General features: G+C 41.4%; 1 protein-coding gene across 1 annotated transcript in view; it reads right to left on the reverse strand.

Annotated features, from left to right (window-relative positions):
* Positions 1-27,661, reverse strand: part of agps (alkylglycerone phosphate synthase) — a 113,183-nt gene that overhangs the window by 69,851 nt on the left and 15,671 nt on the right. The window contains exons 2-6 of the mRNA XM_033023868.1: positions 19,366-19,455; positions 12,573-12,663; positions 12,091-12,208; positions 11,936-12,010; positions 11,345-11,416 (exon numbers count right to left, since the gene is read on the reverse strand). Of these exons, the coding sequence (XP_032879759.1) occupies positions 11,345-11,416; positions 11,936-12,010; positions 12,091-12,208; positions 12,573-12,663; positions 19,366-19,455 (446 nt within the window). The remainder of the gene's footprint in view (positions 1-11,344; positions 11,417-11,935; positions 12,011-12,090; positions 12,209-12,572; positions 12,664-19,365; positions 19,456-27,661) is intronic.

Raw genomic sequence — 27,661 nt, forward strand, 5'->3', positions numbered from 1 at the left:
ATACCTTTTATTTACTCTGCATAGACCTCACTGCAATCATGCCATACAATTAGAGTCAAAGTCATACTGCACGGAAACACACCCTTCAGTCCAACTTGGCCACTCTGACCAAGATGCCTCATCTACTAGTCCCACCAGCCTGCCTTTGGCCCAGATCTTTCATATCCAGGTACCTCTGGGGCTCAGCAACTATTGTGGGGTGTTGTGCAAGTAACATGGTTGCATGAAGATGGCAACCTTCATGGTTGAAGGTTGTATGTGAAGATGGTGTTCGGCACACTTGCCTTCATCAGTCAGGATATTGAGTGCACAAGTTTGAATGTCATGTTGTAAATGTACTAGATGTTGGTAAGGCCGCATTGAGTATGTGTACAGTTCTGGTTGCCCTGCTATTAGAAAGAGTCAAGTATTTAATTGCCATATGTACAGACAACAGAATAATGAAATTCTTTCTTGATGCTGTTTAACAGGCTCTTTAATGCAATAACACGCAGATAAATATATAATAATCAATAATACAAATTTATAACCACAGTACTACGCTCCTGTATCTTCATCCTAATGGTGGCAACAAAATAAGAGCATGGCTAGGGTGGTGTGGATATTTGATGATACTGGCTGCCTTTGAGGCAGCGCCTCCCAAAGATCCCTTCCATGGTGGGGAGATCAGTACCTGTGGTGGACCGGGCAACATCAAACACTCTTGTATTCTCCTTCATTTTTGTGCATTCAAATTGTCGATCCAATCTGTGATGCAGCCAGTTAGTATGCTTCCTACAGTACATCCATAGAAGTTTGATGAAAGATTTGGCGACATTCCAAATCTCCTCAATCTCATGACGAAATGAAACATGAGCTTTCTTTGCCAAGGAAGATCTTCAGACAATCTTAATTTCCAGAAACTTGATTTTTATTAAATCTTTCCATCACTATCCCGCCAATGACCGTTTTATGGATTGCCGGCTTTCCCCTCCTGAAATCAGCTCCTTGGTTACTAACATTGAGAACAAGATGGTCGTTCGGACCCCATTAAATCTGATTATTAATCTCCCTCCTGTACTCTGACTCATCGTTACACGTTAATCACCCAATAACTGATGTTGTCGGCAAATTTAAAGATGGCATTGGAACTGTATCTGGCTATACTTTCATATAGAGACTATAGAGCAGGAGAGTGAGCACACAGCCTTGGTTATCAAGGAAGTGTTGGTGCCGTTACGTACTCATGGTGATCTGCTCATGAGGAAGTCGAGCATCTAATTACATAGGGACGAGCAGAGACCCAGATCAGAGTTTGATGGTAAGTTTGGAGAGAATTATGGTATTTCCAGCTAAGCCGTAGTTGATGAATAACAGCCTGTCACAGGTGTCCTTATTGTCCAAATGGTCAGGCAGAGTTAAGAGGCAGTAAGAGCACATCCCTTTTCATCTGTTGTCCACACGGGTATTAAGAACGTAGCTAGGTGCACCGAGATTTTACACTCACGAATAATCTTCTAATATCAGCCACAGTGACTGAGATGCATGTGTCATCGGGGGGAAAATGGGGACCAAGAAGGTACGTGGAAGTTCTCTTTAAGTGCAGAAAGCACTGAGCTCGTCCAGGAATGATGCCTCGCTGTCACTTGAGCTACTACTTGGTTTTGCATGTAGTAACAACTGCAGCGGTCTCTCAATGAGATTAGGTTTAATAAATGCATATGTTTTAGGTTTCCTTGTCACAGAGGCTTGCTAGATGTATTCCTGAGATGAGAGGGCTGTGCTACGAGGATGAATTAGGAAGAAAGTGCCAGCACATTCTGGAGTTTCTCTAAACGTGATCTAATTGAAACATAAAAGATTAAAAGAGCTTTGTGAGATTAATGCTGGAAAGATAACTTCCAAGATAGATTATGTCCAGAAACAGAGACTCATAATAAGGGTCAGACATACAAAATAGAAATGAGGAAATTCTACATCCAAAGGGGGTGCTAATCTTTGAAAAATACATAAGATGTTGAGCAGTTAAATAGTCAAGACTGAGAATAATATGGTTTTTATACACTATACACAAATAATGGTCAAAAATCAAACCAGCCAATGAGCAAGGCTGTCTCAAGGGGCAATATGGCTTGCTCCTGCTTCTGTTTATGTTCACACACAAAACTCCATAAGTTACTGTCGGTTTCGAGCTGTGGTTACAGGGAGCACTTATTTGCACCATAATTATAAATGTTAATCCTTTGGAATTAGTGCTTGATCTTGAATTCTTCAATCTTAAGCAACACTATATGAAGAAAACTTGTGATCTACATGATGCCATCAATAAACCATACGGAAAATTGCACTACAGATTCAAAATGCACATACAGACCACCAACCAGCTCCAGCTAGTCAGTGATGATAAAGTGATGAAGAGCAAAAATGTGGACAAAAACAGGTCTGCTGCTGAGTCTGAAAGATTTTGCAGCAGGATACATGTTGCCCAGCAGAAATTTTCTTAACTGTCTCCACTAGTCAACCCAACAGCTAGCAGCTGTGGCAAAAGAAAACAAACAAGACATTGTGATTGATGGGATCACTTTCAGTGCTAAATCAATTTTCTGGCAGGTTGAAATGTGGGCTCACTTCAACTCCTGTGAATATATGAATATAGCTCCTGCATGAAAAATCTACTGTCTCCTCAGTAGCAGAGTCTTGATCACTTTAGTTAACCAGTGGAAAGGGTTTCAGAAATAACTGATTCACCTTGCTGAATCATGTGTTGCATCTTGCACAGCAAATGTTTATTTTAAACAAACAAAATCAAATGTAATTCACCAAAAAACTGAAACACCAGATCAAACCCATAAAAATGGTCAAGACCTAACTATAATTTCTATTCTGTATGAAGAATGGGAAAGTGGATTTGGATTTATACATTCAGAAAATACTCATGAAAAAATCTTTGGTGCAAAAGTACTTTGATTAACCAGGACCTGAGAAGTTCAATAAACTTCCAGATAAATTTTGTTTACCAGCTAAGACTATAACCACGAACTAACATGAACTGTTGGGAATATTTGGGATGAAACAGCATTGACAATGGTAATAGAGCAAAAAAATGCAGGGATTTTGATCAAATTGCAAAATAATTCCATAATGTGTTTGGATAATTTGGAACAAAACTCAAGTGATACTATTTCTAAGACATTGTTAGATTAGATTAGATTAAACTTTATTAATCCCCTTATTCAGGGGAAATTCTGATGTCCTTGCAGCACACTAATAAAAATACAACATAGCATTCAAAAAGAAGTTCAACACAAAAACATCCCCCCACAGTGATTCCCACTGTGGGGGAAGGCACAAAGTCCAGTCCCCATCCTCTTGTCCACCCAAAGTCGGGCCTATTGAGGCCTCCACAGTCGCCACCACGGCGCCCGATGTTCTCGCCGGGTGATGGTGCTCCGGCGTCGGGAGAACCCCCAGCGGCTTGGGGTGCCAGGAACGGCCGCCTTCCCACCGGAGACCGCGGCTTCCAAGCCAACAGACCGCGCCGGACGGAGCTCCGCACACTGGCGATCTCAGCAAGAGATCCCAGGCTCCGGGATGTGACGTTCAGCGTCGCAGCTGGCCGCTCCACAGAACCGCGGCTCCACAATGTTCTTATCGGCGGTCCCAGCATACTGGAGTTCCAGCGCGGCGACCCAGGAAAGGCATCGCCCGCTCCGCAATAGCGCTCCAGCGCTGCGCCGCCGTCAAAGCCGATGTTCTGCGCCGCCGCCAAAGCCGATGTTCTGGCCAGGTCCCCTCAGGGAAACGTCGCTCCAGGACCCGCTGGTAGGCCGCAAGGACAGGTCGAAGTCGCTGCTTGGAGGAAAGCAACCCCTCCGACCAGGTAGGGACTCGAAAAGCAGTTTCCCCCTTCCCCCCCACCACCCCCCACACATAAAAAGATTAGGCCCCCTGACTACACACTCAACGTACTAAAAATAATAAAAAAGAAGGGGGAAAAAACGGACAGCTGCAGGACAGGCAGCCGTTCAGGACAGCGCCTCCTCCTCCATTATTGTTATCAATAATGATCATATAGCCTTCTGTAGCTTAAGCTTCAATACTGACCATATGTAAAATACCTTTGCAAAAATGTCATGATGCACGTGTCTGATGGATAGAAAAGCGGTATAGGCCATTCCTTTAAAATTTAAGAAATTAGTCATAATCAAGGGGTGGTGGCATGGTGGTAGAACATTAGATTTGCTGCCTTCCAGCACCAGAGTCCTGGGTTCTATCCTGACTACAGGTGCTGTCTGGACAGTTTGTACGTTCTCCTCGTGACAGTGTGGGTTTTACTCCTGGTGCTCTAGTTCCCTCCTACACTGCAAAGACGTACAGGTTTGTAGGTTAATTGGTTTCGGTAAAGACTGTGCAAGGATCACTGGTTGGCATGGACTCGGTGGGCCAAAGGGCCTGCTTCTGCTTTGTATCTCTAAACTAAACACCACTGCCTCCAAATTCTCTTCTAGATCATATAACATTCGATTCAGATATATTCTGCCACCCCGTCTCCTCATGATCAAAGCACATCTGTTGCTAACTCAATGCTGTGATCAGCAGCAATACAAGGGATAGGAATCAAACGTGGCTTTGCTGCCGTTTCATAAATCTACAGGAAAGTGTCAACATAAAATACAGTGCCGTCCATAATGTTTGGGACAATGACCCATCATTTATATATTTGCCTCTGTACTCCACAATTTGAGATTTGTAACGGGAAAAAAAAAATCACATGCAGTTAAAGTGTCAGATTTTATTTAAGGGTATTTTTATACATTTTGGTTTCACCATGTAGAAATCACAGCTGTGTTTATACATAGTACAGGTGCACAACCTTTTATCTGAAGATCCAAATGACGAAAACCTCCGAATAGCGGCCATTTTTTCGGTCCTTGAAGAAAGGTCCGTGAAAACGTTCACCGAAGGCGGCCCGCAGAGGTGACAGCGGAACCTCCGGTCGGTCCTCGAAGAAAGGGGAACTAAATCCCCATTCATAAAAGAGAAGGTGAGGGTATATTGCGCGGGAGGGTTAATAATTGACAATATGCTGCTGCCTGCCCGCTGAGTTAAAAAGTTCCCACGGTAGACTCACGATACACAGTGTTTCGTGAGTCTTGCGTGGGAACTTTTTAACTCAGCGGGGCAGGCAGCAGCAGATTGTCGCTCGCTTCAGTTTCACCTCACCTACACCCCTCTGCTTCCCGGCCATGTGTGTGACCCCTTCCCTCCCCTCTCCAGCTCCCCGCCCATTGCACCGGCGCGGGGGCTTTGCACTGTCTTCAAGTCGGCGATTGCAGCAGGACCGTGCCAGTCACCGGAGACGTCAGGACCAACGGGACACCGACCCCCAGGCCCACTGCAAGCACTGAGATCCCAGAGACCCACAGCCAGCAGCAGCCCAGCCCCGTTCCAACTCCAGAGGAAAACTGCAAACTGGTCGGAGACGTCAGGACCACCAGAAGCCGTTCCCCGAGCTGCGCCCCCTCATCGGGACACCGACCCCCAGGCCCACTGCAGGCACGGAGATCCCAGAGACCCACAGCCAACAGCAGCCCAGCCCAGCCCCGCTCCAACTACAGAGGAACCTGGGTTGCGGATGACGGGGCGCAGCTCGGGGCGTCGTAGGGGCCCATCGGGGAGCGGGTTCCTGTTGGTCTTGACGTCTCCGGCCACCTGCCATCCTCCAGGAACTGTACCGCCCTTGCAGGAGAGTGGGGTTGTTTGCAGTTGCAGAGGGAGGGGGCAAGGGCGGTACAGTTCCCAGTCTCAGCTCCAGTCCAGGGGGGTGGCCGGAGACGTCAGGACCAACGGGACACCGACCCCCCAGGCCCACTGCAAGCACGGAGATCCCAGAGACCCACAGCCAGCAGCAACTCCAGCCCAGCCCCGCTCCAACTCCAGAGGAACACGTAGGGGCAGAAGCTGATGGTGTGCAAGGTACGTCTTGTTCTTGGGGTGGCGGATGAGGGGGCGCAGCTCGGGCTGTGGGCAAACTGCCACTTGTCGCCGTAGCGGCCCATCGGGGAGCGGATTCCTCTGGAGTTGGAGGGGGAGGGGGGTATTGTGCTGTTTGATCGCCCCAGGGACAGGGAGACACAGCGGCTTTTTAGACTGGTGGGCAATCACTTCCAAAGTTCTGCCCACACAGTCAGTACACCTCTCCTACACTGCATTTCATACAAACATTTATTCTGCAAGAAAAAACTACATTGAAGACTCAAACACGCGACCGAGTTTACTGCCGGGATCAAGGCGCAAACTCGCGACCTTGCGGATATGAGCCGAGCACTCTACCACTGAGCCAGCCATTAAAATCTACGCTAAAAAAATTCCATTCCGAAGACCGACAAATTCTGAATTACGAAAAGTGTCTGGTCCCAAGGCTTTCGGATAAAAGGTTGTGCACCTGTACTCCCAATTCAGGGCACCATAATGTTTGGGACACATGGCTTCACATGTTTAAATGCCTCCTTAATGCAGACATAAGAGAGCTCTCAGCACCTAGTCTTTCCTCCAGTCTTTCCATCACCTTCGGAAACTTTTATAGCTGTTTATCAACATGAGGACCAAAATTGTGCCAATGAAAGTCAAAGAAGCCATTATGAGACCGAGAAACAAGAATAAAACTGTTAGACATCAGCCAAACCTTAGGCTTACCAAAATCAACTGTTTGGAACATTATAAGAAGAAAGAGAGCACTGCTGAGCTTACTAATTGCAAAGGGACTGGCAGGCCAAGGAAGACCTCCACAGCAGATGACAGAAGAATTATCTCTATATTAAAGAAAAATCCTCAAACACCTGTCCGACAGATCAGAAACACTCTTCAGGAGTCAGGTGTGGATTTGTTAATGACCACTGTCCGCTGAAGACTCCATGAACAGAAAAACAGAGGCTACACTGCAAGATGCAAATCACTGGTTACCCGCAAAAATAGGATGGCCAGGTTACAGTTTTCCAAGAAGTGCTATAAAGAGCAACCAGAGTTCTGGAAAAAGGTTTTGCGGACAGATGAGACGAAGATTAACTTATCAGAGTGATGGCAAGAGCAAAGTATGGAGGAAAGAAGGAACTTCCCAAGATCCAAAGCATACCACCTCATCTGTGAAACACGGTGGTGGGGGTGTTACGGCCTGGGCATGTATGGCTGCTGAAGGTACTGGCTCACTTATCTTCATTGATGATACAACTGCTAATGGTAGTAGCGTAATGAATTCTGAAGTGTATAGACACATCCTATCTGCTCAAGTTCAAATAAATGGCTCAAAACTCATTGGCCGGCGGTTCATTCTACAGCAAGGCAATGATCCCAAACATACTGCTAAAGCAACAAAGGAGTTTTTCAAAGTTAAAAAATTATCAATTCTTGAGTGGCCAAGTCAATCATCCGATCTGAACCCACTGAGCATGCCTTTTATATGCTGAAGAGAAAGCTGAAGGGGACTAGCCCCCAAAACAAGCATAAGCCAAAGATGGCTGCAATACCGGCCTCGCAGAGCATCACCAGAGAAGACACCCAGCAACTGGTGATGTCCCTGAATCGCAGACTTCAAGCAGTCATTGCATGCAAAGGATATGCAACAAAATACTAAACATGACTACTTTCATTTACATGACATTGCTAAGTCCCAAACATTATGGTGCCCTGAAATGGGGGACTATGTATAAACACCATGTAATTACTACATGGTAAAACAAAAATGAAAAAAATGGTCTTCATTAAAATCTGACAATGTGTACTTTGACTACGTGATTTTTTTCTGTTACAAATCTCAAATTGTGGAGTACAGAGGCAAATAAATGAATGATGGGTCTAAGTCTCTAACATTATGGAGGACACTGTAGCACCCAACAGTGGGAGTAGGAATCCGCAGTTTTTCCATCTATCGGAGCCATCACAATTCAGAAGTTCAGAGGCGAGTATTGCGTGCAATTACGGCTTGGTAAATGTGAAAAGAGATTAAGATTTAATCAAGGAACTAAGGTGCAACATCACATATTTTTTGATGAAGCAATTAAATTAACATATTTAGTGTTGGCTAGAAATAACACTTTGAAGCCTGGAGATTGCCCAAATAATTAAATGTTCATCACTAACCCAAATGCTAACATGCAGCAGGTAAAATTATTTAACAAACTGGAAAATGTGGGGATTTGCTAAGATCAGAACTGTTTCATTTTTTGGTAGCTTTTGTACCAACTAATTAGCAAAAACATTTGCTTTTGATATGCTGCCAAAGCACAAATTCTATATTTCAGGAATCTAGCAGGAATGACAATACAATTTTGCATGTGTAAGGCAAGTTGCTTTACAAATGTTGACACACAACTAATTGTTATATGAATGTTCAACAATATCTGCCTGAATATATAATATTTTGATGTCTTACATAATGTTTGCCATCCATAATGTTTGGGACAAGGAGCCATCATTTATTTATTTGTCTCTGTACTTCATAATTTGAGATTTCTAATTGCACAAAAAAAAAAAATCACATGTGGTTAAAGTACACATTGACAGATTTTAATAAAGGCCATTTTTATAGATTTCACCATGTAGAAATTACAGCAGTGTTTATATAGTCCCCCCCCCCCCCTATTTCAGGGCACCATAATGTTTGGGACATAGCAATGTCATGTAAATGAAAGTAGCCATGTTTAGTATTTTGTTGCATATTCTTTGCATGCAATGACAGCTTGAAGTCTGCGATTCATGGACATCACCAGTTGCTGAGTGTCTTCTCTGGTGATGATCTGCCAGGCCTGTATTACAGCCATTTTTAGATTGTGCTTGTTTTGGGAGCTAGTCACCTTCCATTTTCTCTTCAGCATATAAAAGGCATGCTCAATTGTGTTCAGATCGGGTGATTGACTTGGCCACTCACAAATTGACCATTTTTCAGCTTTGAAAAACTCCTTTATTGCTTTAGCAGTATGCTTGGGATCATTGGCTTGCTGTAGAATGAAGCGCCAACCAATGAGTTTTGAGGCATTTGTTTGAACTTTCGCAGATAGGATGTCTTTATACTTCAGAATTCATTATGCTACTACCATCAGCAGTTGTATCATCAATGACGATAAGTGAGCCAGTACCTTCAGCAGCCATACATGCCCAGGCCATAACACCCCCACCACCATGTTTCACAGATGAGGTGGTATGCTTTGGATCTTGGGCAGTTCCTTCTCTCCTCCATACTTTGCTCATCATCACTTTGATACAAGTTAATCTCCGTCTCATCTGTCCACAAGACCTTTTTCCAGAACTGTGGTTGCTCTATTAACTACTTCTTGGCAACTGTAACCCGGTCATGCTATTTTTGTGGCTAACCAGTGGTTTGCATCTTGCAGCATAGCCTCTGTATTTCTGTTCATTAAGTTTTCTGCGGATAGCGGTCATTGACAAATCCACACCCGACTCATGAAGAGTGTTTCAGATCTGTCAGACAGGTGTTAAGAGTTTTTTTCTTTATTTTGGGGAGAATTCTTCTGTCATCAGCTGTGCAGGTCTTCCTTGGCCTGCCAGTCCCTTTGCGATTAGTAAGCTCACCAGTGCTCTATTTCCTCTTAATGATGTTCAAAGCATTTTCGTAAGCCTAAGGTTTGGCTGATGTCTAACAGTTTTATTCTTGTTTCTCAGTTGCATAATGGCTTCTTTGAATTTCAATGGCACAACTTTGGTCCTCATGTTGATAAACAGCAACAAAAGTTTCCAAAGGTGATGAAAAGACTGGAGGAAAGACTAGGTGCTGAGAGCTCTTATACCTGCATTAAGGAGGCAATTAAACACACCTGAGCAATTACAAACACCTATGAAGCCATTTTGGTGCCCTGAAATGGGGGGAACTTTGTATAAACACAGCTGTAATTTCTACATGGTGAAACCAAAATGTATAAAAATACCCTTTAATAAAATCTGACACTTTAACCAAATGTGATTTTTTCTATTACAAATCTCAAATTGTGGAGTACAGAGGCAAATAAATAAATGATGGGTCTTGGTCTCAAACATTATGGAGGCACTGTATTTCTGCTTTTCCTTGTCCAAATTTCTCCATATCTTCCACGTGGGTTTTCTCCGGGTGTACTGGCTTTCGTCCACATTCTAAAGACATGCAGGTTTGTAGGTTAATTGGATTCTGTAAAATTGTGCCTAGTGTGTACAATAGAACTAGAGTGCAAGTAATCTCAAGTCAGCGCGGACTCGGTGGGGTGAAGGGCCTGCTTCCTCACTGTATCGCTGAACTAAACCACCTGTTGAGTCTCCTTTCACTCCTAGTTTTGCTTTTCTATCTGATTTACATCTTCCTGTAGACCTCCCGTGTTTCAACCATCTCCTTTTTGCTCCCCATATGAACAGAGATTGTCTTGATGTGCCCCCACAATACAGAACTGTAATAGATTCAGGGTCAATAGCATAACACTGACATCCTTTAACATCCAATTTTTAAAAACTGGCTTATTGCACAAGGTTGCATAAAAAAACATGCCTAATAAACATTTTGCAGATAAATTTATGATTTTAGGAATTTATGATTCAAATATTTGTTTTCCTGAAGTGCTCAATGTCCAGTATCAAAAGTACTTATCCAAGTCATGATTTACATCCTTTCAATTTGCCTCAAATCAAATTATATCGCACAATTGCGATGTAATTTGATTTTCAATTTAGAAAAGCAACACTAAACCACTGTACCATTAAAGAGATGCAATGTGAATGTAAACAATGGAATAAAAAAGGTTTAGAACATTTAAAAGTTCATTTCCACACAAAGTTCAAACAGCTTAAGTAATGAACACAAGATATTTTCTGAAGTACAAGAAAATACAGCAAATCTCATAAAGTGCAAGGTGGAAATAAACTAGCAATCATGAAGTAATTAAAGTTCAGGATTATCTTGTGTATATATTCCTATGTAATTAGACAAGTAGGAAATTCCAACTCAGCTACAAAACAGTTAAATTGTGCAAATTACAAGAATTTTGCAGATAACGTGGAATTTACTCGGGCAAAGTGAGTAATCAAGCAAAATAAGTATACATTTGCTTTACATATACAATTATTTTATTATACAAGGAGTGTTGTGTTAACTTGAAATTCTAACAGCCCAAAATGATATTTAGACCATATTTTGTATTATAAATCATTAAGTTTTAAACAATAAATATGTTTTTTTTTTACTAAAGCTATATAAAAAGGTGAATATTTTGCAAAGTTGATCTGCATCAAGAACCTCATACAGATCAATTAGGTTGAACTGATTATAATTTAATTCTAAAATTGAATACTCATTTCCAACCTAAACTTCAAGTAGTTCAAATAAACTCACCACCAAATGGAATGATGCAAACATTGTGCTTGGATGCCAGCTGTACTATCTTGACCACATCAGAATGACAGCCTGGAAAACAAAGTTTTTCTTAAATGCCAATCTTGCACCCCTATTCCCAACTGCTCTTTGTGCATCTGTAAAGTTGGTTCTTGAACTAAAACAGTAGCTAAAGGAAATAGCTAATTTTAGAAAAGCACTATAATCCTCCACTTCTAAAATGAAGAAAATCACTAAACTCATACCATTCGCACAACACTGAGAAAACTATTAAACCCATAGACATGTAGAGATCTTTGGGAATTCAAAATTAATTGGCCCATTTGGTGCCAGTGGAAGTGGAGAAAGAAAAGATTGCACTCATGCATTTCTGGCTCTGAAACCACATGCACGGCAGAACCTTAGTGCTAAAGGCTGCCTGAAAATGTTGCAAGCACTACGAAACAAAGGAGCATATTGGCAACAGATAAAGGTGAGTTGAATGGGGATGCTTGGCATATTTTCAATTATTTACATTTTATAAATGTTTTACATTCACTCTTCATTTTTCTAGGCATATGGTGCTTTAATAAACAAATCCATCACACTTACTTGGCCAGATTACAACATCTGGAACTCGTTCAACTTTGCCTTCACGGAGAGCAAAAATCTCATGTAAACAGTGTCCTGTGTTTAAAATAAAGTATATTAGTTGATTACAAAATAGTATATCATCTACATTGGAAAAAAAGTTATATATTTCTTACCATGAGATCTTATTAATCTATCCTCTGGATCTTGCGAGAATGGAATATTAAGGTCTTTTAAGTCCTTAAGACATTCCTCATTTAGAATGGATAATGGAAGATCTAAATTTGGTGTAGTCTTCAAAGTTAAAAGATAAAAATGTTATTAAATTCATCTGCAAAAAAGCATACTTAAAATAACATCTCCGGTAAAACAAGTATATTTCGGAACAAGATTGTAATTTTAAAAAGCTAATATTCGCCATCATAATAGTTTTTAATGTTACCATTTCAACTATTTAAGAAGTACTGCCATAAATAGGATTGTTAAAAATCAAGTATTTAGGTTGTTAAACAAGTACCAATATTTACTTCTGGAAAACATCTAGAACACCAGCTGAATGATTCCTATGTTTTAAAGTTCAATAAATCATGAAAAAAAATGTTCCATGAAGTGTACTGAACAATAATATTGGATAAATGTCAACCTATAACATTCTTACCCTTGGCGTTGTTTTATGCTCCAAACTCGCTCCAAAGGACCTTTCCATCCATTCTTTCAAAGCTGGAAGGACCATGCCACTAAGTCGATACCTGAGCATTAAATTTTCACTTAGTTACCATAAATTTTATTGTTCATGATATATTCAAACTTATGTTCAGTCAATAAATCCAGACTTTACAGATTAAACACACAGTTGAACTGGAGCGGCAGTTAGGGTATGGTAGAGTTACTGCCTTACATCCCGACTACGGGCTTGATCCTGACTATGGGTGCTGTCTGTAAGGAGTTTGTACATTCTCACTGTGACTGCATGGATTTTTCCCGGGTGCTCCGGTTTCCTCCCACACTCCAAATATGTACATGTTTGAAGGCTAACTGGCTTTGGTAAAATTGTAAATTGTCCCTAGTGTGTTGGATCGTGGTAACATACGTGGTGGTCACTGGTCGGCACAGACTCAGTGGGCCGAAGGGCCTGTTTCCGCGCTGCATCTCTAAAGTCTAATTAATTGTTACCCTGAAAATCAGCTTATTCTACACAAAGACTTGCTTGTTATTCATGACCACATCTAATGGCATACGTTTTGAAGTGTTGTTACTGTTGTAATGCGAGAAATATTGTAATCAATTTGTATACTGCAAATTGCAGCATAAAAGGTTGTGAGAATGGTCACATGCGCTTTGGTAACATTTTAATAAACAGATATTAGCCAGGCCACTGGAAATATTTCATTGGGAAAGAAAAATCAACACCTGCAGATGCTATAAATCTAAAATAAAAATAGAAAGTGCTTTAAATACTCAGCAGGTCAGTCTAGATCTGTGAGAAGCTATGCGATGCAAATACTGTCAGAACTGGAAAAATTCCTTTGCTACAAAATAGTGCACTGGGATTTTTAATGTCCAATTGAGCCCTCAGTTTAACATCTTTTCTAAAGGTTAGCACAGCCAACATTGTAGCAGTCCCTCCAATGCAATAGGAATGTAAACTTAAATTTCTAAACTCAAACCTATGGAAAAAGTTGAAAGCATAACCCAACTTGGAGATCAGAAGGCCGCCAACTGAGCTTGAACCAGCATATTTACAAACTCAATGGGTAGATTATGTTTTTATTACATTTTTGATAGAATAATGATAATTAGGTGAATTTGGTGGTGGATATTAGACCTTATTTAAAACTCAAAATTTCAGTAATTTTAATAACCATTTGCTCAAATAATTATATCAAGCATTTTATTTGTGCAGTTTTGTACACAGCAGGTTATGTCTTAGAAATTATCTACTTTATTTAGTTTATCAAAATTATTAGCAAATCATTTACTCGTCAAGTCAAGTCAAGTCTATTCATCACATACACATACGAGATGTGCAGTGAAATGAAAAGTGACAATGCTCGTGGATTTTGTGCAAAAAGACAAACAAACAAACAACCAAACAAACTACAAACGGAATGGAACAGAATCACATATTATTTTACATATTAAATATTGTGGGCGGAAGGAAAAAGGGAAAAAAACAGCACTTTTTAAAAAAGCACAGTACAGTGGTACAGTAAAAGTTAGTCCCTGATGAGATAGGAGTTTACAGTCCTAATGGCCTCTGGGAAGAAACTTCTTCTCAACCTCTCCGTTCTCACAGCATGGCAACGGAGGCGTTTGCCTGACCGTAGCAGCTGGAACAGTCCGTTGCAGGGGTGGAAGGGGTCTCCCATGATTTTATTAGCTCTGGAGTTGCACCTCCTGATGTATAGTTCCTGCAGGGGGGCGAGTGAAGTTCCCATAGTGCGTTTGGCCGAACTCACTACTCTCTGTAGAGCCTTCTTGTCCTGGGCAGAGCAATTTCCAAACCAGATGGTAATATTTCCGGACAAGATGCTTTCCACAGCCGCTGAGTGAAAGCACTGGAGGATCCTCGGAGACACTCTGAATTTCCTCAATTGCTTGAGGTGGTAAAGGCGCTGCCTTGCCTTACTCACAAGTGCTGTGGCGTGTGATGTCCATGTCATATCCTCAGAGATGTGGACTCCCAGATATTTAAAATAGCTCACCCTATCCACAGTATCTCACCACATTCTATAAGTAAGCTCAGACACCAAAGCTTGGGTGTCACTATGAACATGGTGTGGCGGGAGGAGTGGGGGAAGGATTTAAATTTAAATGAGTGAATTTAGTGAAATGGGTCGTAGGCTTAAAATCAACAAAAGTTAAATTAAATCTCAATAAGTATGACATCCACTTCTTGTGATCCATAATGAACTCATAGCCTATCTTTGAATCTGGCATAATTGGACAATGTGACATTGTGGTAGGAAAGTGGCTTTTATTAATCTAGTTATGTGGAAGGTGTGGAGTAATAATGCAAAGAATACACACTCAAATCATTGTTCTCCTCGAACTGCCCAGCAGAACATTTACTTGTTAGGGTCGTCAATAAATATTGACCTGGCCAATGATATGCTCATCTCGAGAAGACATTTTAACAAAGATTGTAAAGTTGCATGTTGACTTAAAATGGTAACAACTTGCTGGCCATTTAATAGGTAATTCTGGCAACTTTTTCTCAATGATTCATTTAACTTATGCAGCAAGTAAAATCCTATTTGATTTGGGACCAAAAATCAGTCCGAAGGGTCTCAACCCGAAACCTCACCAACCAATCTTCTCCAGAGATGCTGCCTGACCCATCAAATTAAATATCATTGGCCATGGCAGCTGTTCATTTAAATTGAGCTGAATCATATCCTGCCTTGGTGTCAGTTGTCCCATGTTACATATTCATTAACATATACTCTATTTTATATTTTCGATTAATATCCAGTTGCCCTTTTACCGCAACAATCCAACTGTTGAAACCTCTTCATTGGTCTTCATCAGTTTATAATTGTCATAGTGACAAGCTATTGTTTTCGCACTATCCAGTCAAATCAAATTGGTCTATATACACAAATTTTAATATAGTTTTGTATATTGTTACGTGTGCTGAGTTACAGTGAAAGGTTTTGTTGCGTTCTAACCACCCTTCTTCAGACTGGTTGGTGCATGAAAGGGTATCCAAATATTGGGATTTGGAGACACAGGAAACTAAAGATGCTAGAATCCAGAGTAAAAAAAACAAAATGCTGAAGAAACTAGGCAGGTCAAGCATCATCTGTTGAGTGAAGTGAACAGACGAGATTTCCAGTCAGCACCCATTTTCAGATTGGAATTTGGGCTTTTGGGCTTTTGAACTGGAGAAATTTCTGATTCATTCACAGCATCAGAGAAAAGTCAAAATAGCACAGCATTATGGAGTTGGAGATGGTAACAAAATTAACTGGGAAACAAGTGATTTTGAATCCACATGTTTAAATGCCATCCATCATAGCACGTATACCGTGGTAAAGAAATACAGCAGACATTCACACTGATTAAATAAAAATAAGTTGCAAATATGTCAGCCATGTTCAGACTGTATAACTGCACCCAAGTTGAAATGTTGCTATTTGGCTCAATTATAAAGGACACACAATCGCTATAATACTAAAAGTCTTCCTATTGTTTGTGCCGACGATGTGCCAATCTGCTTTTCCTATCTTCTTCCAAACGCTAGGCCACAGCCTTCCAACTTTCACATATCCTACTCACATTTTTCCCATTGGGGCGATAAACATCTTCCCGTTACATTCCCACCTATATTTCCGAAGTTATTAATCCTTTAAATTTTAAAAACAGCCCCAAAAACTCACCCATTTTTCGGTTAAAAAAACCGCGAGTGACGTCACAATGCACTCACAATACAGGACAGGACACTCTGGGAGGGAGGGGCACTCCAGCACTCGCGGTGTATGAGGAGTGGCGGTGGCTGCCGGAGTCCAACACCCGGTGGGGAGGATGGTGCCTCGGGTCCTGGCTGGAGCTGAGCCTGATGCTGGAGCGAGGGCCGAGCCCGGGGCAAGCCGGTGCCGTGACCGGGGCCGAGAAAGAAGCCGCCGCTGGAACCAAGGACGAGCCTGGAGATGAAGATGGGGCCAGCACTGGAGCCCAGGCGGCGGCCGAGCTGACGGCTGGGATCTACAGCCAGGGACGGGGCGAGTACGAGAACAAGGCCGAGTTCCAGGCCCTGCCACTGCTCTACGACCTGGTCCTGGGGCAGGGAATGGGAGTGAGGGGAGGAAGATGAGGGCAATGAGGAGGAAGGAAATGGGGTGGGGAGTGGGGAGGAGGGGAAAGATCCTGGGGAGGTGAGGAGGGAGAGTGGGGGGGATTGAGGGAGGGTGGGGGTTATTGAGGGAGAGTGGGGGGGATTGAGGGAGAGTGGGGGGATTGAGGGAGAGTGGGGGGCTAGTTGCCACGTCCGCACTCACTCTCTCGCCTCTACCCTCCCTATCTACCCTCTGTCCCCACTCCCCCTCCCCCCCTCTGCCCCCCCCTCCTCTCTGCCCCCCCTCCTCCTCTCTGCCCCCCTCCTCCTCTCTGCCCCCCCTCCTCCTCTCTGCCCCCCCTCCTCCTCTCTGCCCCCCCCCCTCCTCTCTGTCTCCCCCTCCTCCTCTCTGCCCCCCCCTCCTCTCTGCCCCCCCCTCCTCTCTGCCCCCCCCTCCTCCTCCCCCCTCCTCCTCTCTGTCTCCCCCTCCTCCTCTCTGCCTCCCCCCCCCCTCCTCCTCTCTGCCTCCCCCCCACCCTCCTCCTCTCTGCCTCCCCCCCCCACCCTCCTCCTCTCTGCCTCCCCCCCCCCCCCCCCTCCTCCTCTCTGCCTCCCCCCCTCCTCCTCTCTGCCCCTCCTCTCTATTTTGGGCAATGATGAAGGCAATGGACTAATGTCTTCAATTTCTAACAGCGTAATCAGACTTTTTCATGGCTTGCAAATTGTTCGCTCTACAAAATATCCAAAAGCAATGGTTCATGAATGCTGACTATTTACCAGTAGAAAAATATTAAAAAAGCAAAGAATTAACATTTCTCCCCAAGTCTCTAGTCTCTGGAATTTCAACAGAGCGCTTTCTTTCAAAATAATTAAGATATCCCCAGAGCTGCTAGCTTAAGAGTTTTATTTAAACTATTCATCCAAAATTTAAAGCTTAAATGCCAGGATTTTAAGCAAATTATATCTAATCACTGTCAGATATTTGCTTTGCTCTTATAACTCAAGAAAAACAGATTTATTTCAATTTAGTTGTGGAGAATATTTTGTCTTTGGAATGTCTCAAGTGCTCTCAAACTTCATTGTTTATTTGGTAAACAGATGCATGCACTTGGCTCTGGCAAAACTCTGGCCTACAATTAAAGATGTGCAAATGTATTCAAAGTCTTTTACTTTTCTTACTGTCATTTATTACCAAGTTGAAACTGAGCAGTTCCGAGCTAACAGGCTATAGTCTACAACAGAAGTTAAAGGAAATAATTCTGCTCCATTCTTATAAAAACAATGTAGAGATCAGGGTTTAGATAGAAAAAAATGGATTACTCTCATGTGCGTATCTGGAGTTTCATTTGTGTATGCTGCATGACATATTTCTAAATACTAATTAATCATCAAAACTACAGCTAAATTATGCTGCAGCAGGCATTGCCACAGCTCAAAGGCTGGTGACGATCATTCCATTTTGTTTTCTTTTTGAAAACACATTCGTTCTACTAAATTCAATGTCTTTGGGCCAACTTATAAATGCATTACTGGACGACTTAAATATCTGCACCCCATTGAGAAATATAAATTATCAAACATCATTTGCTACCGGAACGCAGCAGCCTGAAATCAGAGGTAAACCTCTGCATAATTTCCAACTTTAAGTAATGCATATATGTGAAAAACTGTTTCACCACAACACAAATAATTCTAATAACGTGGTTTTCTATTTATAATACCCTAAAGGTATGCAAGTTTGAAGGTCACCATTTCAAGTGTTGAAGTGACAATTTCAAGTGTCAAGTCAGGATAAAAGTCTGATTATCAATGGATTGACTTCCAGATTTCATCCAGGCTATTTGTGAGAAGGAGAGAAATTAAAAGCTACGTTAATACCACTCAATGCAGTGCCATTGATTATGTAATTGTAATTAAAAAATATTCCGTGGGTACAAGGTTTGAGTGTGAATGGTGAATACTGTGAATGGGTGATTCATTGTCGGTGTGGACTCAGTGGGCCGAAGGGCCTATTTCCATGCTGTATCTCAAGACGAAACACGAGGTATTAAACTTTTGTTATCGGAACTTTCAAATAATTAGTCTTTGTTACAAGCAACACTACTGTACCATGAATGGTGCACCGGCTGCATATATTGAGAAATGCATTTATTCCAAGAAATATTTATGAAATAAATAACTGGATAATGTCAAGAACAACATGAGGCTTTGTAAAAAAATAATCCCAAAGGATTTATTTTAAACTGGCTTAATGAAAATGTAACTTCAAGTGAATTTTACAAAATATTTCAATACTGGAACACAAGGATATGTCAAGGTCAAAACATGGAGTATTATAGTATACAGTAAACAGTTTAAGGAAAAACAATAATATGACTGACAATATCCATATGTCTGAAACAATGTTCAGAGACATTAGATGAACTCGCCTTCACAATTAACACTGAACATTGCAGATAAGTTTACACATTCCCAGACTAACAACTTCATTAAGCAGCAACATGAACATACTAGTCTAGATGCAATCTATGTGAATCTATAATGAAACCATGCTCACCTTCATGAGTTTGATGCATCATGGGATAAAAAAACAGCTTTTCAAAACATTTCTTACAATTCCAAAGAAACAGTAACTGAAAGAATTACTTATGAAAATTGTTAAGTAAAGTCTTACCTTTTGCCTGTAAATTCACCTTGCCCCTTTTTATTAAATGTAAATTTGGAGTCTCTGTAGCCCCATCCATTCCATTTCAGGATCTCCTGCCTTAAAATAAAGGAATTATTTCAATGTGATATAAAAATGAATGTTCAAGATTAAAACAATTTTTTTTTTTTTTAAATAGTCAAACTATTTAGAATCTATGTCATACAGTTATTCAGTACAAAAACAGGCTCAACCCAACAGCCCCATTGTGACCATCAGACCCATTTTAGACTTCAAAGATACAGTGCAGAAATAGACCCTTGAGCCCACCGAGTCCGCGCCGACCAATGGTCACCCCGTACACTAACACTAACCTACACGCAAGGGAGAATTTACAATTTTACCGAAGCCAATTAACCTACAAACCTGTACGTCTTTGGTGTGGGAGTAAAACAAAGCACCTAGAAAAAACCAACACGGTTACAGGGAGAACTCCGTACAGACAGCAGCCATGGTCAGGATCGAACCCGGGTCTCTGGCATGTGAGACAGCAACTCTACCGCTGTGTCACTGTGCTGTCCCCGATTTAATTCTCCCCACATTCCTGTTAACTCCCCAAAGATTCTACTTTTCACTTATGACTGGGAGCAATTAACCGACAGCGTTTATCCCCATGATAACTATCTAGCAGTGTATGGACTGCAGGGGGCAGCAAACATGCAAAATGCACACAGTAAAACTCCATTCAACTTTAATACCCCCTGCTTTGGTGGCATTGGATAAACTGATTTTCAGGTCTATCCCATATTATTTCATGAATACTGCACGGTCAGTTCATTTTAAATGTGTGCACAGCAGCATACCAGTGAACATGGCTCACTCATTTGTTGCCCCAGCGAGTGAAGAGAAAGGCAACAAATATTACCCCATGAAACCGAGGATGAACAATTGTGATTTCTGAAATGTCAGATCGCATATTATCGGAGTTTTACTGTGGCACCTAAAATTAGTTCAATTCCAGATAAACACGTCTCGGTTCAGAAGATCAAACTGCATACAGCATTACAGTTACGATGCTCACATTTCCATGGTAAATCTGCTCAAAAAGATTGTGTCAGCTATGGATCAATTTGTAGCAGTCTTGCTCTAAATCAGAGGATATAACTTCAAGTCACATGCCAGAAATTTGAGCACAAGCATCTGGGCTGACAAATGACACCTCCACTGTAATACTGCGGAAGAACAACATTGACTAAAATATCTTGACCAATATTTATTGTAAATATCACCAAGAACAGATTAGTTGGTCATGTCATGTACAAAGATTGCCATTTTGCTTATATCACAACTACATTACTATATTACATTACAACTATATCACAACTACATTACTAAAAAAAACATAACATGCTGAAATCTCTCTGTATCAAATTAACTTTTCTTTCTGCAGATTGTATCTGGTCTGTTTAGCATTTACAATATTTTCTATTTCAATTTCAGAATTGCAGTATATGCAGCTTTGTGATTTGCATCGTACTTCACTGGCAGCCAAGTACTTTGGGATGTCTGCATTTCATGAAAAACACCATAAAAATACCATATATAAAAAGTGGAAAACAAACAGGACGAGGAAAGCCAGGTTAAAATTTTGATTTCATTAATTACACATTAGTAAACTACAATACGGAACTATTACAACAGAATGAGCATTTTATTTCAAAAATAACATTTAAAAACTATTAATTACATCTAAAAGCATTCCATACTCCGCAAAATGGCACTAATATGCCAAACATGACAAATCAAAGCGTCAAATTTATACATCTTAACAAATGGATACTAAAATACGACATGCAGACTCAGCAAGACAGAGTCAAAAATGGCTCAAAATACGTCGCACAACAAATCAATCCCTACTAAAAGAACTTTACTGAAGTTTGAAATTAACTTTAAGGGTTCTCAAATTTGTCAAATTACATAGTCAATTTACATCAATTTCATTAAGGAGAAACTAGCTGTTGTCTCTCGCTGGGAAGAGAAAGCAATAGAATTCAATAAGGGAGAAAAACTGCTCCAGAAGACAGTTACACCTCTTAGATTAAACACTTTAGAATTAACACAAGGCTGGGGGGGGGGGGGGGGGGGGAGAAAGGAAAAGGTAGAGGGGTTATGATCTAGCTGCAAATGAAATGGGTATGGGGATCCAAAAAGCAATGCTACCACAGCCTCAATCGCTGAAATTGACCAATAGATTTGCATTTCTTGGAGTGAGTGAAGGAACTGCAAGGAGGAAGAGTGGTAGTCTTGCCATAGCACAGAAAATTTACCAAATATGGGTGAGGGCACACCCCTTCCTGAAGGGATCCGGTAGGCCTTGGTCAGACCGAGCACAAGTGTTCAAGCATAGTCTCTGCGACCATTTTGCCGAACAAGTGTAGACTCGGCAACCATTTTGCCAAACTTTCCCCCACACCCCCCGCCCCTCCCCTGTGCCCCACCTAGACTCACCTTTCTCTCCCCCCCCCCCCCCCCCCCCCCTCCTCCACTTACATTCCTTTCTCTGGCTTCACAATTCACAACTTTTCAATCCTTTTATCGCATGTCTTTTTCCATCTGTCCTTTGTCTCACCATCTGCTTATCAAAACAACCCCCCCCCCCCCTCCCATCTGTGTTCAGACCTGCCCCATCTCTTCTAGCTTTCTCCCCATGCCCTCGCCGCTACGGACGGCCAGATGTACAGGCCCTCTCGCCGGGATGATTGAAATTCCGACGTCGGTACAGTTGAACACACTCCGCGGCTTGGATGTTACAGGCCGCGGCCACTTTCCAAATCGGCCACTTTCCTACCGGAGACCGCGGCTTCAGGATATTATCAGCCGCAGGCCAGCGATCGGAGCTCTTCTCCGGCAATCCCCGGGAAGGGATCTCAAACACCGGATGGTAAATCCACGCCCCACCCGCGGCTAGAAATTCTGCAGACCACAGCCCCATGATGCCAAATTCACCAGGCCAGCGATCGGAGCACTCCTTTCTGGCGACCCCTGACAACGGTTCGTCCCCGCTCCGCGATGGAAAATCCACGCTGCGCCCACTGCTGAAGCTCTAGGCCCGATTCCGGGAAAGGCCACTCCAATCCAAACCGTTAGGCCACGAGAGGGGAGGTGGAGAAGCAACATGGAAAAAGTCGCCTCTCCGTCGAGGAAACGACTGAAAAACATTTTCCCCCTTTTCCCCCACACAAGACATACTGAGGGACACCAAAACAAACATTTGGACACAATAAAAAAAACAAAAAGTCGAAATAACAAACACGCTGCTGGTAGGGCGGCCGACTCGCAGCACCCCCAACCGAGCACTTTGTATCTTTATACTGTAACCCAGCACGAGGGGAGGGGAGGAGGGGAGGGGGGGAGGAGGGGAGGGGGGAGGAGGAGAGAATAAACTTTTGATAAACTAACAAAAAAATATCAACATACTTAAAATTTTAAAATTCATATAACATCCCTAAATGATGGGTAAAAATGACTAAATAATGTGGGTGAATGAGGGACTGTACCTGCACGACAGGAAACACAGACATGACTGATGGAGACCGTGCATGCATCTGTACTCGAGTGAGTCACTTGATGATAAACAAATCCGTCACGTACACCTCCTGTCCACTGACCACTAAAGGCAGTTTCACACTGGCGCCGCATAGACATTGCTAAATATGACGTCGCTAAATGTGCCGTATGTGTATAATAAAATTACGAATATGAAATTAAACACAAAAGAGACTCAAAAATGCATTTACATACGATTAGCCTATTTATCACTATTTCTCTCGGAACCCCAAGCAACCTCTCGCGGAACCCTAATGTCCGGGGGACCATGGTTGAGAAACGCTGCTCGGGAGTAATTGGTAATTTATGGAATAGACTGCCATCTAGTGGGAACTAGTCAGCAGAATTTTCTTGAGGTTACATTGACACTACAAGCTCAGAGTAATGGTAAAGCTGTAGAATAAAATCTCATTCTTCAATGTTAAATTAATCTGATCTGAAAGCCACATAATTAGTAATGATAGTAAACTGGAAAGCACACAAAAGTTTCTCACTGTACCTCAGTGAGAATAAACTAAATTGACAGAAAGTTGGTGCTAATGTGAAATGTTGGAGCTTTCGAGATTACATGTGCCTCATTCATATTATAGGTGCTCTAATTTTTTGATCCAAACTAAAGGTACATTCGTGTTGAAAACAGAATCTCTTGCCTCTAACTGGAATAGCACTGAGCATATTTGTTCCTCACTCCATTGATTATAGGTTGAATGGAGAATCAATACTTCAAATTTTTATTCTGAAAATTTCTTTCAACATAATGATGGAAGAATTGGAAAAAAAAATAGAATGTATACATTAAGTGACCAGCTCATACACCTGGATTAACTGTGTAGAAGGAACTGTATATTCTGGTTTAAATTAATGAACATAAACCAGACATAAAATGATGGAGCAACTCAGCAGGTCAGGCAGCATCTCTGGAGAAAGGTGACATTTTGAGTCAGAACATCTGAAGTCAGATCTGAAGAGTTCTTTTCGGAAACATCACCTACTCCTTTTCTCCAGAGATGCTGCCTGGTCCGCTGAGGTATTTCAGCATTGTGTATAACCTGAATTCAACAATTGTTAGAAAATAATGCCCACTCTTTTGGATCATTATTTATTTCAATACATCTTAAAAATAGCCACATAATCACATTCTTGACAATTGAATATTCAATTACCAATGAATATTTAGTTTTCCAATTTCCAATGCATTATATTCCATTCCCACTGACTGGGTCACATAGGTTCACTTTTTCCATCCCCCATCCCCCACCCCCCCTCCTTTCATCTGGTTTGACCTACCCTGCTCCTCAAAGGTAATATTTCATCCCACCTACCCCTCACTTCCCCCGCAGACTTGATACAGGATCTTGACTCGAATCTTCAACACATATCCCAGTTGCCTCTACAGATGCTGCTTAACCACAGTTCTTCCAGCAGTTTAAATTTTGCTCCAGATGCCAGCATCTGCAGTCATATTTCTCACACTTCCCAATTCCACCTGCCCATCACTCACACACCTATTCACCTGGGCTTCCTCTTTGGCCTGCGCTCCCTAGCGCCACTCCATCTGCCCTTTAATTTTTATTTTACCCTTGGTTGTATTTTTTCTTATCCAATTCTTCATCTCACCAAAGGTCCCATCCATCACCAATTAGCACATATCATTATACAGACTATCTCCTCTTCACTCTGTCCCGATGCAGACATGACCCAAAGAGACAAAAGTCTCAAAGATGCTGCATAACCCACTGAGTTCCTCCAACCGCTTCTTTTTTTTGTGCAAAATTCTTGAATGTGGCTACCTTTAGGAACAGTGTGCCAGTTACAATACTGAGACCAGTCGGATAAAGTATCTGAGTTTAGTCGGAATAGTGTAACAAATTTAGTTGTGTTGGGAGTACATTTTAACAAAAGACAATCTTAAAAGGATCTAGGTCAGCTATAGGCATGACACATACCACTTCAAAACATGTACAGTTTCCCCAAATGTTAGAATCTGTTCGGCAATGTTATTATTTGAACAAGCAGCAGCAAGAAACAACACTTTCTACATGCAGTACTTTTAATTATGCCAACTGGGCAAGCAATACAAAAGTAGATGGGAGAAAATGAGTGATATCATAACTCATTAACTTACTATGCCCAGTTTCTATGTGGAACGAAGGGGAAAGAGAATGTGGAAATGTACTTTCTAATTATTGTTGATTACCTAATTTTGCTTTTAAATTTAATAGCCAAGGAACAAACCGCTAAATACATTTGCAACGTAACATGTTGTGCAGCAAGATAGAAAATGGTCTCAAGAGGATTACTAAAATAAAATGCAATGCTGTTGGTAAGTTATTTATTTAAATCATTTAAATAATATAATGGGACTTAATTCTCTAAATCTACACCAAAAGAACACTGTCAATCCAACTTGAAAATTATTTTCCCTCTGCCAGATATCAGGCTGTGATCTTCAGCTTAATTCACACAACCATGTCAAATTATAGTACTGTGACACGAGATACATGGTTACTAAAGTGTTTATTTAGTAATTGAAACGACAATTTATATTTGTCTGAAGATGGGTCTCGACCCAGAACGTCACCCATTCCTTCTCTCCAGAGATGCTGCCTGTCCTGATGAGTTACTCCAGCTTTGTGTCCATCTTCAGTTTAAACCAGCATCTGCAGTTCCTTCTTGCACAACATTTATCTTTAACCTGGGGGTGGCAGCATTGTACTGTTCAATCTTCCTCAGTAAATTTTATCAAAACACTTTTTGGTGTAACGCAGCAATGTTGAACAAAACCATTTGCATGGTCTTAAAAATGTTGGAAACTGATAATTAAATATATAAAACCTATTTTACAAAGCATTTCCAATTTTAAATTGTTTGAATTTTCAAATATTTGTCAATTAAAATATCAGCTTGTACTTAAGAAAATGTGGTTGAGAATATTTGAAAATAGTGGTTTACTTAATAGCTCAATGTATACTGGTACCTTGCCTTAGCACTCAGGATGCAATCCCAGGAATGGGTGTGCTCATGAAATCATTGCTAAGAAAGCTCATTGTAGGCCCAGTTATTTATGGTAACAAGCTCAATGGCCAGCAACTACCATCAATCTTGCCACTCACTCCAGCTGTCAACAGCAGCCATTGCTCACTGTCATAGTTTACTCTCCATCGCCCAACACTCCCTTTCTTATGACACTTTCCCATACAAATGCAGAAGCTAAAATACTTTTACCCAGCCCCTTTATGCCATCCAGGAATCCAAATAGTACTTCTACGTAGAGCAGCAATTGACTTCCAGTTCTTCCAATTTAGCGTCTGCATTCAGTGCCCACAATGTGCTTTCTCCCACACTGGAGAAACCAAACACAAACTATTGACCACCTTGCAGAATACTTTCATTCAGACTGCAAGGATCACTAAGCTTCCAATCTCCTGTAACTGAAATTCTCCATCCTACCCCTATTCTGACATCCCACATTGTTCCAAAGCCCAATTTCAGCTTGGAGAATATCTTTCATCCAAGTATTTGGTACTCAATTAATTCAATCATTTCAGATAACCAGCATTACCTGTTTGTATCAGAACAGGCTATTAACTCACTTCTTCCCTTTCTTTACATGCCACCTGATACTCTGAATTATTTCAGATCAGTTCAAATTTCCATCTGCTATCTTCTGCATTGCATATTTACAAAATGACGTTACAGCTTGTTTTCTTTCCAACTTGCCTCACCCAGTTCCCTTTATTTATACTCTTCCAGAGGGATCAGATCTGATTAACTAGGCACAAAAAGCAATTATGTATCTGCAAAACTGTCGTTACCACCCCACGGCAAACATGCATTATTTTTCTTTAACCCTTTGCAACTTTTTCCACTTGTTCAGCTCAGATATGGGGCTATTGGACTGAAAAGTTAATTATTTCCATCTCCACAGATATTGCAAATCCTATTGAGTACCTACTATTCTATTTCACCGAATAATGAACAGTTATCCAAATTCACGATCAAGTTTTTGTCTGAAGTGCATTCCATCTAATTTCATTGAGAGGTCAATCTGAATACAACAAAATTCTGGCATGTAAGCAGCAGTACTGATTGGGGGAGTCAATGCTGAACAGGGTCATATATAGTGATAAAAAATGTACACAGCACACCATGTGTTTCCCTTCCCAAATCCCATTACAGCAATGCTCATTTTTATACTCCAGAGGCAATCTTACAACATAGAAACAGACCCTTTGGCCCAACCTGTCCATGCTTCATCCCCCAAGATGTCCAACCACACACAGCTAATTTTCCTGCATTTAACCCATATCCCTCTATTCCATTCCTTTGTACCTGCCCAAATGCTTTTTGAAAGAAAAGTACTGTTATTGCACTGGCCTCTGTCACCTCTTCTGGCTGCTAGTTCACTCTATGTGGTTAAACATCTCCCTCAGATCTCCTTTAAGTATTTCCCCTCTCATCTTAAACCTATGCCCATTATTTTAGATTTCCCTATTTCTGGGAAAAGAGTATCAACCTTCTCTATGCCTCTCACTATCTTATAAACTTCTAAGGTTAGCCATCAGCTTCCTGCTTTTTGAATAGAACAATCACAGTCTATCCGATCGCTATGTAACTAAAGCTCTCCATTAAAGCTTGATACTACTTTTGCCTTCTATTGCTTGCTGTATCTGCATTTTAACATGCTTCATAGAGAAACCTTGATCCTCTAAACATTGAC

The sequence above is a fragment of the Amblyraja radiata genome, chromosome 7, assembly GCF_010909765.2.
Source record: "Amblyraja radiata isolate CabotCenter1 chromosome 7, sAmbRad1.1.pri, whole genome shotgun sequence".
In the NCBI taxonomy this organism is placed as follows: domain Eukaryota; kingdom Metazoa; phylum Chordata; class Chondrichthyes; order Rajiformes; family Rajidae; genus Amblyraja; species Amblyraja radiata.